The sequence below is a fragment of the Panicum virgatum genome, chromosome 2K, assembly GCF_016808335.1.
Source record: "Panicum virgatum strain AP13 chromosome 2K, P.virgatum_v5, whole genome shotgun sequence".
In the NCBI taxonomy this organism is placed as follows: Eukaryota; Viridiplantae; Streptophyta; class Magnoliopsida; order Poales; family Poaceae; genus Panicum; species Panicum virgatum.
The window spans coordinates 16,003,702-16,019,243 of NC_053137.1; the positions used below are offsets into that span (position 1 = coordinate 16,003,702).

A 15,542-nucleotide genomic window follows, 5' to 3' on the forward strand; every position below is an offset into this window, starting at 1 on the left:
CGACGATGTGTCCTGAACATCACTAATACAATGCCACTAAGGTTTTGACTTTCAAGGGCCAAAAGTGGGAGGGGAGAAAAAAGAAACTCTGCTCTGCTCTGGTCCCCCCCCCCCCCCCACACCACCAAAAAATTAATAATAATAACAACAACAAAAATAAATTCACGATTATAAACAGACTAATGGTGTGACGAGACTGCTAGACGAACGCTGACAACCGAGCCATAAACTGACAGGCCAAACCAGCCAACCTGGTTTTCGTAGGATGGAGCGGACTCGGCGATGGACGACGGGGCACCGGCGTCCCCTTCCCCCGTGTAATCTTCCACGACGGGCTCCCGCTGCCGCTGCCGGGCGGGCTGGTCGTCCGTTCCCGCACGCATCCTGCTCCCGTCAGAATTGCCCTCCCAACCAACCCAAAGCCTCCCCCCAGGCAAGCGTTCAGCCCCAGCGACACGACCATCCTCCGATCCCCGGCTCCTTCCTCCTCCCTCCTCCCTCCCACCCCGCCCCGCCCGCCAATCATTTCGCTTGCTCGCTTCCAAGTTCCACCGCAGCCGCCGCCGCCGCGCGCATGCCGCCCGCCGCCCCGCCCCTGTTTCGTAGAGTATATATATAGCCCCGGGCGGCGATGATCAGGCCGCAGGCCGGGCTGCTGCTGCGGTCGCTCGGAGCGGGAGGCGCGCGCCCGGCGGCGGCGTCCATGAGGTCGGCCACCTCGCTCCTCCTCGGCGCCGCGCTCGCCACCGCCTTCTTCCTCCTCTACACCGCCCTCTGCCGCGACATCGGCGGCTCCCCCGGCACGCCGCCGCCGCCGCGCTGGGAGCGGGAGGCCGCGAGAAGGCCGTCGACACGGGCGCCACCGCTGCTGATCGGGAGGTGCGCCGGGACCTCAACCCCAAGCAACGACAACATGCCGCCGAGGAGGAGGGGAGGAAAGAGGAGGTGACGACGCGCGGCGACGGCGGCGGCGGGCACGGCGGAGGAGGAGAAGATGAGGAGAGCGGCCGGGACAGCAAGCAGGAGGAGCAGCCGCAGCAGATTGTGATGCCCGCGACTTGGACTCCAACGACCAAGCAGGTGATCCGTCTCCCTCTATCACCACCGTTCCTCTGCCACAGCTAGCAGATGATTACGAATTGGATTCCCAAAACAAAACAGCTGACTCACCTAATTCCAACCCTCAAAACGCAAGTGCTAATTGAGAGAGAAATTTGCAAAAATAGGACAAGGGGTGTAATTCTTCTTTCCTAGTGCTTACATCAGTTTAACTTTGGGTCTCTGAAATCAAGCTTTTAGGAATTTGTCATTATATGCGTATGTGCTCTGCCGTTTGCCTTGCTGGAAACGGTAGCAACCTACCAAGCACATGGTCACACGGATTGAGTATGTGTACAGGAGGATTGCTAGGCATTATAGTTAGTTATAGCAACCAGTGTACCTGATCGATACCAAAGCCTACCAGCGCAAACTATCTTACCATCGCTATTATAAGTCGTATCATTCTGACGATACGGATGCCATCTGAATATGAAATAGGTACACCAAACCAGTAACATGGCCTCCTAGCTACCGCTATTATTCTACAGAACGATTCTGTCAGCGAGTGGATCAGTGTGCACGATTAGAGGGTGCTAATGTTAGTTGACGCCAAGAACCAATCACTCCAGTTCGTCCTTGTCAATGCGGAGGTGCATGCTCGTTGCTCTGGAGCACTGAGGACGTTCCATGTGCCGGATTCAAAATACTAGGGAAGCAGACAGTACAATCCAACCAAGATGTAGCCAACAAGCAGCTGACATGCATTTAAAAAATAAAAATCCGGAATGCTCAAGAGGCAATTTGAATAGACTTCTTTGTGTTGATTGTTCAACTATATATATTGTACTAGTAGTAAATAGCAATTGAACAGAGAAAAATTGAACAATTGAACTAGCAGTAGTCAATCAGAGTGCTTGCTTGCTCGCTTCAGAATTTATTTACTGCTCTAGTTTCAGATTCCATTGCATTCCAAGGTGAATGTAACGTTAATAACTCGATCTACATTCCGTGCCCATCATGAACAGCAGCAGGAGCAACAGACCCAGGACGACGATCTGGCGGACCTGCTCCGGCGAGCGGCGACGGCGGACAAGACGGTGCTGATGACGGCGATCAACGAGGCGTGGGCGGCGCCGGGCTCGTTCCTGGACCTGTTCCTGGAGAGCTTCCGGCACGGCGAGGGCACGGCGGACCTGCCGCGGCACCTCCTCATCGTGGCCATGGACGGCAAGGCCTTCCGGCGGTGCGTCGCCGTACACGCCTTCTGCTACTGGTTCCGCGTCGCCGGCCTGGACTTCGCCGGCGAGCAGAAGTACATGAAGGGCGACTATCTGGAGATGATGTGGCGGCGGAACGGGCTCCAGCGGCGCGTCCTGGAGCTCGGCTACAGCTTCCTCTTCACGGACGTGGACATCCTGTGGTTCCGCTCCCCGTTCCCGCGCCTCCCCGCCGGCGCGCAGGTGGTTATGTCGTCGGACTTCTTCGTCGGCGACCCGGCCTCGCCGAACAACTACCCCAACGGCGGCCTCCTCTACGCCCGGTCGTCGCCGGCCGCCGTGGCGTTCTACGAGCACTGGCAGGCGGCGCGGGCGCGGTTCCCCGGGAAGCACGAGCAGTACGTGTTCGACATGATCGTCAAGGAGGGCGCGCCGGCGGCCGTCGGCGCCGCCGTGCGGTTCCTGGACACGGCCGTCTTCGGCGGCTTCTGCCAGCACGGCAAGGACCTGGGCAGGGTGGCCACCATGCATGCCAACTGCTGCGTGGGGCTGGAGAACAAGCTCTTCGACCTCAAGAACGTGCTCGACGACTGGAAGGCGTACAGGGCGCGCGTCGCCGCCGGGGACGACGCGCGGGGGTTCTCGTGGAGGGTGCCCGGGAGATGCATACACTGATGGGCTCCTCATTCTTACAGTAGTGTGGCTATTGTAGCTCATTTTTCTAATGAGTATAGATACATTTGCAAATATGTTTCTTTTTCGTTTTCCGCAAACAAATTTGAAAGAGACATGGTGTTATACATATGCACCAACATCGAGGAGCAGGCATATGCATGAACCATTCAAGGCTGCAGGCCACAGCCATGGTTGATCTACAGCACCCAAAATGTATTTTACAACAAGGATTACATCCACGCATGGTCATCCACGCATGGTCAAGATTACATCGACTTATGGTCCATCTGCCGAAATCAAAATCATCCATCCCCAGGGGAAGTTACAAGAGCTCAGCAACCCAAGGCGTAGTTTCCACCATGACAACACTCAAAGTGTAGTTAGCGCGAGGACAAAGTTCAGGAATACCGCCTCATTCCGACACAACCTACCAGACAATGGTTAGCTTCCAAAAGAATGCAGAAATCAATCTTGACTGGCCAGATACACAGTAGATTTCTCTAGTTGATACTTCAAACCATTCGGAGGCTCGGATCCTTGTACGAGATGAATCTCCCTTTCAAACTCTGCTTATTGGTAGCTTTGATGAAGACCTTGCTTCAATCTTATATCTTCAGTGCCCTCCTCCCAACGCTGTCTTCAGCCATATCTGTGTCATTTGACTGGATGATCTCCAGGTCCCTGATATCCCTCTTCAACACATTACCTAACTTGGCAATTGCCTCTGTTTGCTGCTGTAAGGTCTGTGATGCAAGTTACAGGTCAGATTGACAAGGCCTGGTCTAACAAGGACAAGGATAAAACTGCACTACTTACCTCAAGAAGATCTGTAACACTACGTTCATCAACTTTGGCCGAATTAGGAATATATACAGGACCACCAGTGCTAGCCAGAAGATTTGATGTTGAAAGAAGTGTATTAACTCTCTTAGACAGATCAGCACCAGGTCCTTTTAGCTGCAAACAAAAGAGTAAAATTGATTAAAAAAAATCCTTGATCAGCCAAAATGTAGGGATAATGGATCGGGAAAAACCTAACCTGCTTTAATATGGCAACCAATCTTTCACGTAAGTCAGCTTCCTCCTTCGTTAAAGGACTGCGGTAACCCCTATTCTCCAATGTCTCCACTATTCTAACAAACTTTTAGAAGTTCACAAAACAATAATAGTAGTAGTTAGATACATCTGCAATGAAGCATGAAAAGGGAATTAACACACCCGATGTTTATTAGGAAATCTGGAGACAAAATAATCACCCTTAAAAGACGTCTCTGAATAACCAGCTCTTGCTGCTTCAATCGCTGAATCCATGGACATGTGTGAGCTTGGAAATGCCTTTGCAGCTGTAATTAAAAATATGAGAAGCAAAGAAATGATTCGTGGAAGCACATAAGAAAACATTCATATGAAGCCATACCCTTTTAACATTAGAGTTAGTCATGCTCAATCTATCAGTATCCGAAACTATGACTTCATCTTGAAGCTGAAAAGAAAAAGAACAAGTAATGAAGCTTGGTTAAATTTTTAAAACCTTCAAGAAAGTTGGAAAATGGCAAAAATAACTACTGAAAAAGTTGCAAAGTTAACTATAAGAACTTCAAATATCTCAGGCCAAAATACAAGAAAGAAAAGCATGCTTCACCAAGAGCATTACAGAGAGTAAGACAAATAAGATTGATTAAAAATTTGAATATATATCATCAATATAGAAGGCATATATGGATAACCTGCAGAGAGATATCTAATGCAAATGTGCAACTGCACTTTAACTGATTAATGTGCAACTGCACTTTAACTGATTAATCAATGTGGGGGAGAATTTAGGACTATTGAGATTTTGCATCTTTGTAAGTAGACCAAGATAGCCGATAAATATGGGTAATGTGATTCTGTGAGATTTTGCATCTTTGTAACTAGACCAAGACAGCCAATAGATATGGGTAATGTGATTCTGTCACTGAATGTGAATGTGAACTGTGAAGGTTAAAAAGAAGATGCTCCAGAGTCCAGACCCCCACCCACCCCAACACAAACAAAACAACTGCCCCTGCCCCTTTTTAAATTGTGAGGAGCACAAGTAAATGGAGATAGAGATAAAAAGCACAAAATAGTATGGATGAAAATAATATAAACTGGCAGACAGCAATGACGACTTGAGACATCTGTATGATTGGCCAGAACATTAAGAAAGCAGATTAATTGGTTGCTTTCTATCAAGAATGTATTCCTGTGGTACCTCGAAAAAAAAAGAGTATTAAATGTTTTACATACATTGTTTCATTTTTTTTTAACGTTGTCACCACTATTATGAAGTGGTCGCAGTACCAACAATTTGAACACTAATAACAAATGTGTTGACTTATTTCAATCCATTACATCAGCATTACTGGAGTTCTATAATAATTGTAAAGATTATATGATAAAGTTATAAATGAATTCAGGGAGAGGGGCGACAGAAAAGAACTTATTAAAATAGATATTCTCTGAACTTAATAAAATGTAATATTTTTACAATTATAATTACCAGTATTGCCAGGATACAAGTCAATGACAGCTAACTGCATGGTCTGCATACATTATCTCATGATATTCATGTTAATTTCTGCAATTGAGCATACAAGTAGGAACAGGGAGCTTACAGAGTCCAATCAATTGCTCTACTGAGCAACCTCAGATCCCAGGCACTACAATTTCGCACTTTACCCAGATCCACAATACCAACGGACCACTTATTGTATGGTTTCATACTTGACATGGTGCTCAGGTTAGGAATAAGTGAAGGCATATACTTGGTATCTATAATGAGGTGCTTAATCATATGCCCTAGATAATTCTTTTAAGGTGACTAAAGGCAGATACAAAGAGGACACAAAGATTAATTGCAAAATTTGTTAATGCGGCGGGATGGCAACGGGTACCCGAAACCCGATGGGTTTTTGCTCCATTATGGTGTGGGCATAGACTAAATTCTATACCCACGGGTTTCTTAATGGGATAAACTTCGTACCCATCGGTTTTGCGGGTGCGGGTTTGTTCTTCAAGTACCCAAACCCGCAAACCCGTGGGTACAATAAACCCGACAACATATAACCTAAAATACTAATGTCACAAGGTCTTGTATCAAAATAAGATCCAATCACATGCTAAGAGAGACTTAGGCTCATGTACTTCCATTCCCATCGATGATTACCTATTCATAGACTCATTTGGCTATAATGCATTGTGCATTTGTTTATGTTTTCTATTAAATTTTGTTGCTTCTTCTATCGGGTACGGGAAACCCGCGGGTACAAAAAACCCGCACGGGTACGGGCATGAAATCATACCTGCGACAGGTATGGGTTTTTTAACGGGTGCGATTTTATCCTGGCGGGTGCGGGTTTGGGTTAGTGATACCCGACGGGTTTGTACCCGATCACTGTGAGGCAAATGACCATATTGCTGTATTATTCCAGATTATCAAAAGCAGTAATAATAACACACGTTTTATGGCATGACAGATTACACTCTATTATTCTTTTGAGACAAATATCATCATAAATTTCTGACATTATACCTACATTAGAAAATAACTAAATTTATCAAAATATTAGGAGAACAATAAATTAGAAGTGCAAATACACTAAAACAATGTATAGGAATGTATAACATGACATGGTCGGTTTGTACTTTTTTTATATTTGGACTAGAAGCCACCTATCTGATTTCCTTTTTGGTTCTAACGCAGCCACTCAGCCAGTATGTCAAAGCCAATGCATTGCCCAGCCAGAATGGTTGGAATTCAGAGAAATGGAGGCATGGGCAACATTGATTGGAAAAAGATGTGGCAACTGTCATTATCACAGATAGAACACAATACTATTTCTTATAATAGTCAGAGAACACGCCAGTCCAAATTGATCTAGAATTTCATGTATCGGCATGCTTGTTAGAAGCTCATTTAGCAGCATGCTTGTATAGCACACACACAAAAAGCAGTACTCTAGCTGTAATGCAGTATGCCTGTATAGCACAGAAAACAATTTCATATTGCCAACACTAACCTTGAGCCGGTGGGAAAGGTCTTTAAACCCCTGCACAAGCTGAGGCCACAGCCTCTCCCTATCTGCAGTGTCCATGCATTCAAGCTTCCCCATTGCTTCCGCCCACATAATCTGCATCCACAAATTAAAAGCCACAGCAAAAGAAATTTAATCAGAGAACAATGCAACGACACAAACAGCTAGCAAATTACTTAAACAAGCGTACACAGCTGCTTACATCTGATGCTGCAACTGGCTTCGCCCTTTGCGAAGGCTCTGTCACGCTAAACAACAGATGCTGCCGAGATCAAATCAGACAGAAACAGATCAACCAAATTGCATCAACCCAACAAAGACGAGAACCTAACTAGAAGAAATCTCACCCTGAAAGCATACCGGGGGTTCCCGGGGTCCTCCTTGTACGCATCCACGATAGCCTGAATTGATTCAGAAGCAGCGCACCCATTTACCACTTGCTCCCAAAATTAAGGGGAATTTTGAGAGGGATTCCACCGTTGCGTACCTGGATGTCGCGGTCGGACGGGGAGAGCGGCAGGGGAGCGACGGGGGCCATCTGGGTGGTGATTTGCCCGCCCCCTCCCCCGAGTAAGCCGAACGGCGACGGGGCCGGCGTCGCCTGCTGCTGGAACCCGAAGGGCGAGGGCGAGGGACTCGCGCCGAATGCCGGCGTCGAGGAGGGCGCGCCGAACGCCGAGGTCGACAACGGCGTCCCGAAAGCCGACAGCCCGCCGAACGCTGGGGCCGAGGACGCGGCCCCGAACGCGGGAGTCGACGACGGCGTCCCGAACGCCGGGGTCGACGATGGGGTCCCGAACGCCGGGGTCCCGAAGGCGGGCGTCGACGACGGGGTGCCGAAGGCCGGGGTGGACGGCGTCGCGCCGAATGCGGGGGTGGAGGAAGGCGTGCCGAAGGCCGGGGTGGTGGAGGGGGTCCCGAAGGCTGGTGTGGAGGATGGGGTCCCGAAGAGGGGAGAGGAGGAAGGGGTCCCGAACATGGCGGCGGCGGCGGAGATTGCCGGCGGCGAGGGGGCGATAGGGTTTAGGGGTTTTTTTCGGGGGATAGAGAGATTGGAGCGGCCGAGCGAGGGGAAGAAGGGAAGGAGAAACGCGAAACCATGGGGGCCGATTCGAAATTCGAAATATTTCGAGGGCAGATCGGGAATTCGGGTTAAGCGTGGGCCGGGCAATTTGCGTTGTCCTTTTTTTTTAAGGTAGCAAATTTTGCGTTGTCGATTTCCTTTTGTTTATACGCATGTAATTAAAGAAATTTTATGAAAGTATTGTGGTTTCGAGAAGTCCTAACAATCCTCGATTTTTTGTAATTGCGATGTTTACAATTTTCTCAAGATATCATCTATTGATATGCTAATTTAACTTAGTATACGTTCCCCCAATCCCCACACATCTTGTAGTGTCTTATTGTAGATCGATATCCTTTAGTCCAATGTAGCTAAAATTTATTCATGAAAAATATATTAGAAACAAATACAATTATAGTTCTATGAACCATAGTTCTCAAGGCGTTGCCTAGGCGTCCATGCGCCATCCATCGATTTGCGCCTTGCTCGCCTAGACGCCCAGCCGCCCCACCTTGCTAGGCGTCCGCCTTACCACCTTGAGAACTATGCTATGAACAAATAAGGAGAAGGACAAGGAGTTATAAAACCTCTACACTAGATGCTATTTGTAATACATATATCACTATAAATCTATATAAAATAGTTAGGTTGTTAGTAGGAATATGGAGACTCTTGAATTTGCCAAATTAATGTTGCACTAATAGGTAATATATGTTTAGAAAGAAAAACCCTCCTATATTCTCAAACTTTTTTTCGCTAGAGATAGAAACATAAGCACACCATGTTATAACTTATAAGACATCAAATGAAATAGATATCAAATGCACCTCCAAAACGCAATGCTCGCCAGATGAAAATTGTTCTTGTAGAGTACCTTAACTGAGTTTTCGATTAGATGATTATTTGTAAGGGTGTCAATGGGTGATCTTTGGATGCACCTCCAACCCTCTTTAGTTCAAAATATTATACTAATTTTCCAGGTGCACCTAAGGCTAGTCTCCGTGGGAGTTTCATAAGCACAATTATCTAGAGCGATAACTAGGTAACTATGCCAGATGAGTTTCATAGTGATAAAACTCTTCTCACATCTCATGAAACTATATCCTTGTTTTTTCTTGTCATGTCAGCAAAATTAACGATACTTAATATTATGAAACTTTCTATAAAACCCTCACTGAGACTGGCCTAAGATTTATCCACTTGCACCCCTAGTTATTGAGCATGGCCAAATGTATGTCATGCAGTCGTGTTATGCAGCCTTTTACTTTATATTTTCGTGGATTCATGATTCTACCGGTCAAACAATCCTCGCACATACTCACTGCTAACTTACATATTTTGTTTAACCAAACCTCACTTTGCGAAATCATTACTACCGGTCAAACAATCTTGGAACCTGAAGTTTTAACTACCATATCATTTCTTTTCTTATAAAAAGATATAATTAGTTAAGTAAAGTTCCTCTTACTCAAATTTTTTATCATCTTTCAGGCTTTTTGTTCTCCCAATTTCTCGATAATAAGGACCAACATTGCACTTTTTTTATCAGTCAATCACTCTGTTCGCTGGGTTGGAGCTGGAGCTGGTGGCTGGAGTGATGTGAGAGAAAAATACTGTTGGCTGGCTGGTGACTGGAAGCTGATGCTGGAGTGGTATAAGAGGAAAATATTGTTGGGCTGGAAGGTGTTGGAGGTGCCGAACAGAGTAAATTTGTATCGCTATATTCCCAGGTCAAAAAGGGCCCGCTCGGCAGTTCAACCCGTGTGCCGATTGGGCGCACGCTCCTCATCGTCCAGTCCACCTCGCCGCCGCCGCCGCCTCTTCCCCGCGAGGCGTCGCCGCTCCTTTCTATCCCCGAAGGCGACGGCTCGGATCCCTCTTTAAGGCGCAGCGGCCGCCCCACATCGCGAGCTTGAGTACCCCACCCCCCCCCTCCTAAGGCCTGGCCTTGAAGGCCGCTCGCCTCTTGATTCCGGCGGCGGCGGAGAGGGAGGGGCGATGCCGAAGCGGACGACGCACACGTACTCGAGCGAGGACGCGCTGCCGGAGGGCCCCGAGTCTGACCTCTTCGTCTACTACTGCAAGCACTGCGCGTCCCACGTCCTAATCACCGGTCAGCTCCTCCTCCCCACGCGCCTAACTTTGTCAGATCTGTGTAGCCTGCTAGTGAGGTCTTGGATTCCAGCGAAAGAATTAGCTCGGAACTGTTTAAGTGGGGGGCGGTTTTGATCTGATCCCTGCTTAGCTGCAAGTTTCAGACCACGCCAAAGCATACTAGAAATTTTCTTCCTCATTTGTGTTTTAGCTCTGGATCTTAGTGCTGTAGAACTAAGGTACGTTTGTCAGTGAACAGGAGAAGGTGAATTTATAGGGAATGTGATGAGAAGGTGCTGTAGTCTGATTTTGGTTGCTAGCTTCCAAAAGGTTTTTCAAAATTTGATCCTAATGAACTGAGAACTGCTTCATCGTTACCATTCTGTAAGATGTGATCATGCTGTATGAGCATTTCAAGGTACCACTAGAAAAGATGTGTCATTGGATTCTCAAGTTCTAAGGTTTCACTCTTTGTCATGAACTTTTTCTATATTCTTGTGTTGCCATATATTCAGGGCACTTATATTTAGTGCAGCGGTCTGCTTGCTCAAAGAAATTTTAGGTCGCAAGTTATAATTACAGTGGCATGCCATTTTAGAAACACCAATGCATACATCGCGGGCCATGATTTATACTTTCAAATAGGCTAACAACTAGGTAGACTAATTTAGTGCTTATATCAAGTTTATCCAATGTGTTATGAAGTATATGTCATTATCATTAGCAGATTTTTCTTAATTTCTTGCCAATAGGGTTTGTTACTGTTTGTCTGCTTTTGTAATAACTAGTTGAGTGATTCAAGAATGAATTTTTTGTATATTCAAGTCTGATATGTTTGTTCTGAAGATACCCAATTGCAGAAAATGCCCAAGCGAAAGACTGACAGAGCACATGTTTTAGACAAGGCTAAGCATCTGTCAAGGCTAAATGTGAAGGAGTCGGGTAAAGTAATGTTGAAGCGGTACAATACTCATCCCTCATATATCTTACTGAAGTACTTCACTTGTACTTCTTGTTGTAGTTACGTTCTGATTAAATCTTATGTCTAGCTGCTTATATGTTCTTCTCTAATTCTAAACGTTTGCGAATATCTTCCGTTTGTCAGATAGCATTTAACTAAGGAATTGGGTGCTAATATTAGCTATATGTGTACCCAGTTGTCTTCTAGGGGGAAAGAAAGATATCTCTTGGTAGCCTCATCAATTCAGTGTGTGTTTACACATTTTCCAATAGCATAGCAGTATTATTACTCACTATGCAGATTAATGAATTGTGTTTATATAACATGATCCACATTTCTCATGTGCATATTCATTTGAAACAGTCGACCCCAGGGTTATTATGCCAAAGTGATTACTAGGTTGTACTTCATATTGTGGTGATTATGTAATTATATCTTTGATGCAGTGGTGAAGGAAAGCTTGAAAAGCAGTTCCGCATGAGCTGTGTAGGATGTGATCTTTTTGTTTGTTACCGATCAGAAGAGGATCTGGAGCATGCCCCTTTTATATATGTTGTTGATGGAGCACTGAGTTCAGTTGCAGCTGAGACAAATCCACATGTATATACCACCCTCAACTGAAATGTCCTTTTGCTATATTCAGCATGTTTCTCTTCTCTAGGCTTAATGATCGTGGAAACTGTAGGATGCTCCTGTACCCCCTTGCATCACACAACTGGAAGGTGGACTTGTCCAAGTAGCCATTGAAGTGGAAGACCGGGCACAGCGTTCAGCAATAACAAGTATGTAACATTGTAGTAAGTTAATTTTTTAAAAGTTGTGCATGGCTGCACCGACAATTTCATGTGGAACATAGTAGATCAGAGTATTAGACATGAGAGAATGCTTTTACACTATTTCTTTCAGTCCATTGGTGCATACAATGTGGTGACAGAATTGTTTGTACTTTCAGGAGTGAATGCTGATGATGTTCGAGTAACAGTAGCTGCCCCTGCTGCACGAGGGGAAGCTAACAGTGAGTTGCTAGAATTTATGGGCAAGGTGATTTTCTCCAATGGGCACTCTATTATCTTATAGTGTACTTTCAGCCTTGTAAAAAGTGAAATTCTAAATGCTCCATCCAGTAAAAGATAAATTCCATTGCAAAATGCATGCAATATGTATTGCTCGACTTTGCTAAACATGTTTTTATGAATGTACGGGCAAATTGGACAAATAAGTATGTCTTTGGTTCATTTGTTGTACAAACATATCAATTTAGTTGATGCTCAAAATTCTGAGACAGCCTATATCCAAGAAATATGCCTTTGACAATAAGCCAATTTCAACTTTCAATCTTTAGTTATGTGAAGATGTCCATGCTGATGGTTTGTGAAATCAGGTTCTTGGCCTAAGATTGACTCAGATGACCCTTCAAAGAGGATGGAATAATAAATCGAAGCTTCTGATTGTGAGTTCTCCCGTCTTACTGCTAATTACATGGACTGTGGATATTGATATCATTAGTAATCTTCTCATGTACTATACTATTTTTCTTTCCTTCAATATTTTCCATGTGCTGGTTGTTTTTCTCGTCTAAAAATATACTTGGGCTTTGTTACAAGGTTGAGGATTTGTCCGCACGGCAAGTGTACGAGAAGCTTCTTGAAGCTGTACAGCCTTAGAAAACGGACCGATGTGTGGTGCATTTGGATACATTCTCTTTTGAGGGCACAAGAGGAAGTTCCCACTCATTGTGCGACGGAAGAGCAGAACGTGCTGAAACTATGCTGAAAACTCTGGTGCAGTTTAACTAGACTAGAACAATTAGCCAAGCTGTACTTCAATATCCCATTCATTGTCTCTGTTGTGACAATCAGGAAACCTTCTCTATTGGTTATCTCCTTAATGCTGATGCAAAGTGTTGTGCATCTTGTAAAGATTGCTGCACAATATTGAGTGTTGACTCTGAGCTTGTGGATGAATATATTTCTCCTAATTCGCTGCCTCACCTGTCCTACCTGGCGGCATTGAGTGCCAGGCCTGCCTACGGATGAGGTGGAGAGGAAAATACACCATGGCACGAAAATACTGTGTGCTGGAACCCTGATTGCTTGATCGAATTCCTCCTAATATTCGAGAGCGAGAAATAGTATGTGCTTTGAAAAGAAAATAATAAGATCTCCTACTGAGATTATCTGTTTAACCTCATCTTTCATTGTGTCTTGGGCAAATCTTCAGCAGGAAGGCAATCGAGAAGTGTTGGTGGCGGGTGCTGAAGGCTCTGAAAGTCACGGCGCTGAATCTGAACCACAGGAAGCTTCGACACTGGAACAGTGTCACAAAGGTGTATGCACCATGGAGGCGGGTGCTTCCCCTCCGGTTCTTTGGTTATCTTTGAGCTTTGCGTTGGTATCTTAGCTTGGTTGAGAGGCTTATCATTGTGTGGTTTTCGCAGTCTGTGTTGTGTGTTGTAATTAGAGAGCCTATGTCTGAAATCTCTACTCGCGGGTTTACTTGCGTTAAACAACTCAACAATATCGTTGTAATGTCATCGATGTTATGGTAATGAAATAAGTCCCGGTATGAAAAAAAAAGATGGAATATATTATTGAAAACTACACCATCAGGTTCAAGTTACTACTAATGGACTGTAACACCATTGAAAATACACCTAGAATTCTACGAAGGAAGTAAAAATGCATAGACTTTATCATTGTCTACTGCCGTATGAAATTGAAAATTTAGGTTGTGCAAATCTTAACAATCTAAACCTGGGTTATTTCGCGGGCGGAGGATAGGTCGCCCGTTAGCCCGCTAACCGTTGGATCGGGGCAGTAAGCGACGCCATCCGTCCGATTGCGGGTCGGTTCGGACATTGATCCTTGTGACGGAACCGCCAAATTAAAACTCTAAATTAAGCATAATGGTTGTCATTTGAACACATCGGGCGCATTAGCTTAATGGTTTAATTTGACGGTCCTTTCTCAACCCACGGCCCGATCGAAACAACACCGGCAGTCCCACGTGAAGGCGGGCGCAGATGGTACAAGCACGACAAATACTTAAAAATATAACAACACGACATAGGATAATACATAACTTTTTACAAACCAAGTTCAATACCATAGTTTTACAACCTGTTTTAAATACAAACCTAATTTACAAGTCTTACAACTATTAAAGCTAGAATTTACACTGAGTAATAGACTATGCTACACTACTGCCCACAATCTGCCTCAACGCCACCGGTCAGACCGGTTAGGCTAACCGGTCAGACCGGCCTGTATGGTCGCCCCCAGGGACTACCGGTCAGACTGGTCCTCAGACCGGTCAGACCGGTCTAAACAGAACAGAGAGGCTGCACACACCGCCCTCAAGCGTGCAACCAGCCGCCTCCCTAATCTACGGGTCTCGCTCCACTACCTTCCAGCCCTCTGTGTCCCGGCGGATGAACTTGACACAGTAGGGACAGAAGTCAACATGTTGACCTGAAATAAAAATTGGTGGCAACAAACCCTGAGCAACTAATACTCAGCAACTTAGCCCACATACCTAGACATGCAAGACATTTGTCTGGTAGTTTATTATGCAGAAAAGCAACTAAGGTAGTTCCTTATTTTCATTTTTTAGCTCCAATTTCTATATAGATTGACCATAATCTAATATTTGCATAAGACAACTATAGCAAACATGGTGGAGCAAGAAATAATAATAATTCAATGTATCCATCATCATATATTATTGTCATTCCCTCATAACACTACGATGTGACTCGAAGATCAAGGTACTCATAACCGAGAGCGACTGACGGCGAATCAATCCGATTTAACCTTGCAAGGTAGACCTAACCAACACGGCACATATAAGCCCCATCGGACCACACGCACCAATCATTCTCCTCCCTGCCTCGAACTACAGGACCATCCCACCATCATATGGTCAGCCGAGCTCAACATGAGACCACCAAAATTAAACACATGTATCTTCGTTTCTCCGTGACTACTCGACTACCCCAGGAGGTGAGATGGAGTCCTGTACTTTCGAGGTGAGGCAGTACTCGGCTTACCGGTTTCGACTACCTCCTACTCCCGGCATGCGGTTAGTACAATTCAAACATGATCAGCAGGGCTAACAACGGTACGGTCCTTAACCGACACAGACGAGACTAAGACACCCAGGAACCCTGTCCTGCTGCCATACCTATATATCCTCATCATTTCCCGTCCGGTCTCAATTCTCCATTCTTTCCATATCAAATTCACAACTCATGTACTGGAATATGAATATATCTTGTATCTCGCGAGTAACCGGAAATTACTTGACTTCTAAATATTCTATATCTCGCGAGTGACAAGAAATCACTCGACTTCTACCGAGAACCATTAAGCATAGCATTTCTATCATCCTATACATACTAGTGTAACTCAAGAAAACGTAGGAATCATGCAACT

At 45.3% G+C, this 15,542-nt stretch overlaps 3 protein-coding genes across 5 annotated transcripts; 2 read left to right on the forward strand and 1 right to left on the reverse strand.

Moving 5' to 3' along the window:
* Positions 1-285: 285 nt before the first annotated feature.
* Positions 286-3,208, forward strand: LOC120668862 (uncharacterized protein At4g15970-like). Of its 2 annotated transcripts, none has more exons than XM_039948668.1 (2): positions 286-1,080; positions 2,070-3,208. In XM_039948668.1, the coding sequence occupies exons 1-2, from the start codon at positions 1,048-1,050 to the stop codon at positions 2,931-2,933; spliced, it is 897 nt and encodes a 298-aa protein (XP_039804602.1). In that variant the 5' UTR covers positions 286-1,047; the 3' UTR covers positions 2,934-3,208. The 2 variants fall into 2 exon arrangements, with proteins under 2 accessions (XP_039804602.1, XP_039804595.1); XM_039948661.1 differs by having other exon boundaries at positions 301-1,080; positions 2,067-3,208.
* LOC120668852 (nuclear pore complex protein NUP54-like) lies at positions 3,036-8,071 on the reverse strand. The gene is made up of 9 exons (XM_039948650.1): positions 7,479-8,071; positions 7,339-7,392; positions 7,194-7,253; positions 6,977-7,087; positions 4,351-4,416; positions 4,190-4,276; positions 3,973-4,074; positions 3,750-3,890; positions 3,036-3,676 (listed from the first exon to the last, which is right to left on the reverse strand). Exons 1-9 carry the CDS (start codon positions 7,968-7,970, stop codon positions 3,539-3,541), a joined length of 1,251 nt encoding a protein of 416 aa, XP_039804584.1. The 5' UTR covers positions 7,971-8,071; the 3' UTR covers positions 3,036-3,538.
* A 1,677-nt stretch (positions 8,072-9,748) lies between these two features.
* On the forward strand, positions 9,749-13,097 carry LOC120668876 (UPF0235 protein At5g63440). Of its 2 annotated transcripts, none has more exons than XM_039948673.1 (7): positions 9,749-10,167; positions 10,995-11,109; positions 11,556-11,709; positions 11,795-11,891; positions 12,062-12,150; positions 12,491-12,559; positions 12,714-13,097. In XM_039948673.1, exons 1-7 carry the CDS (start codon positions 10,053-10,055, stop codon positions 12,771-12,773), a joined length of 699 nt encoding a protein of 232 aa, XP_039804607.1. In that variant the 5' UTR covers positions 9,749-10,052; the 3' UTR covers positions 12,774-13,097. The 2 variants fall into 2 exon arrangements, with proteins under 2 accessions (XP_039804607.1, XP_039804613.1); XM_039948679.1 differs by having other exon boundaries at positions 9,819-10,167; positions 11,009-11,109.
* Positions 13,098-15,542: the final 2,445 nt, after the last annotated feature.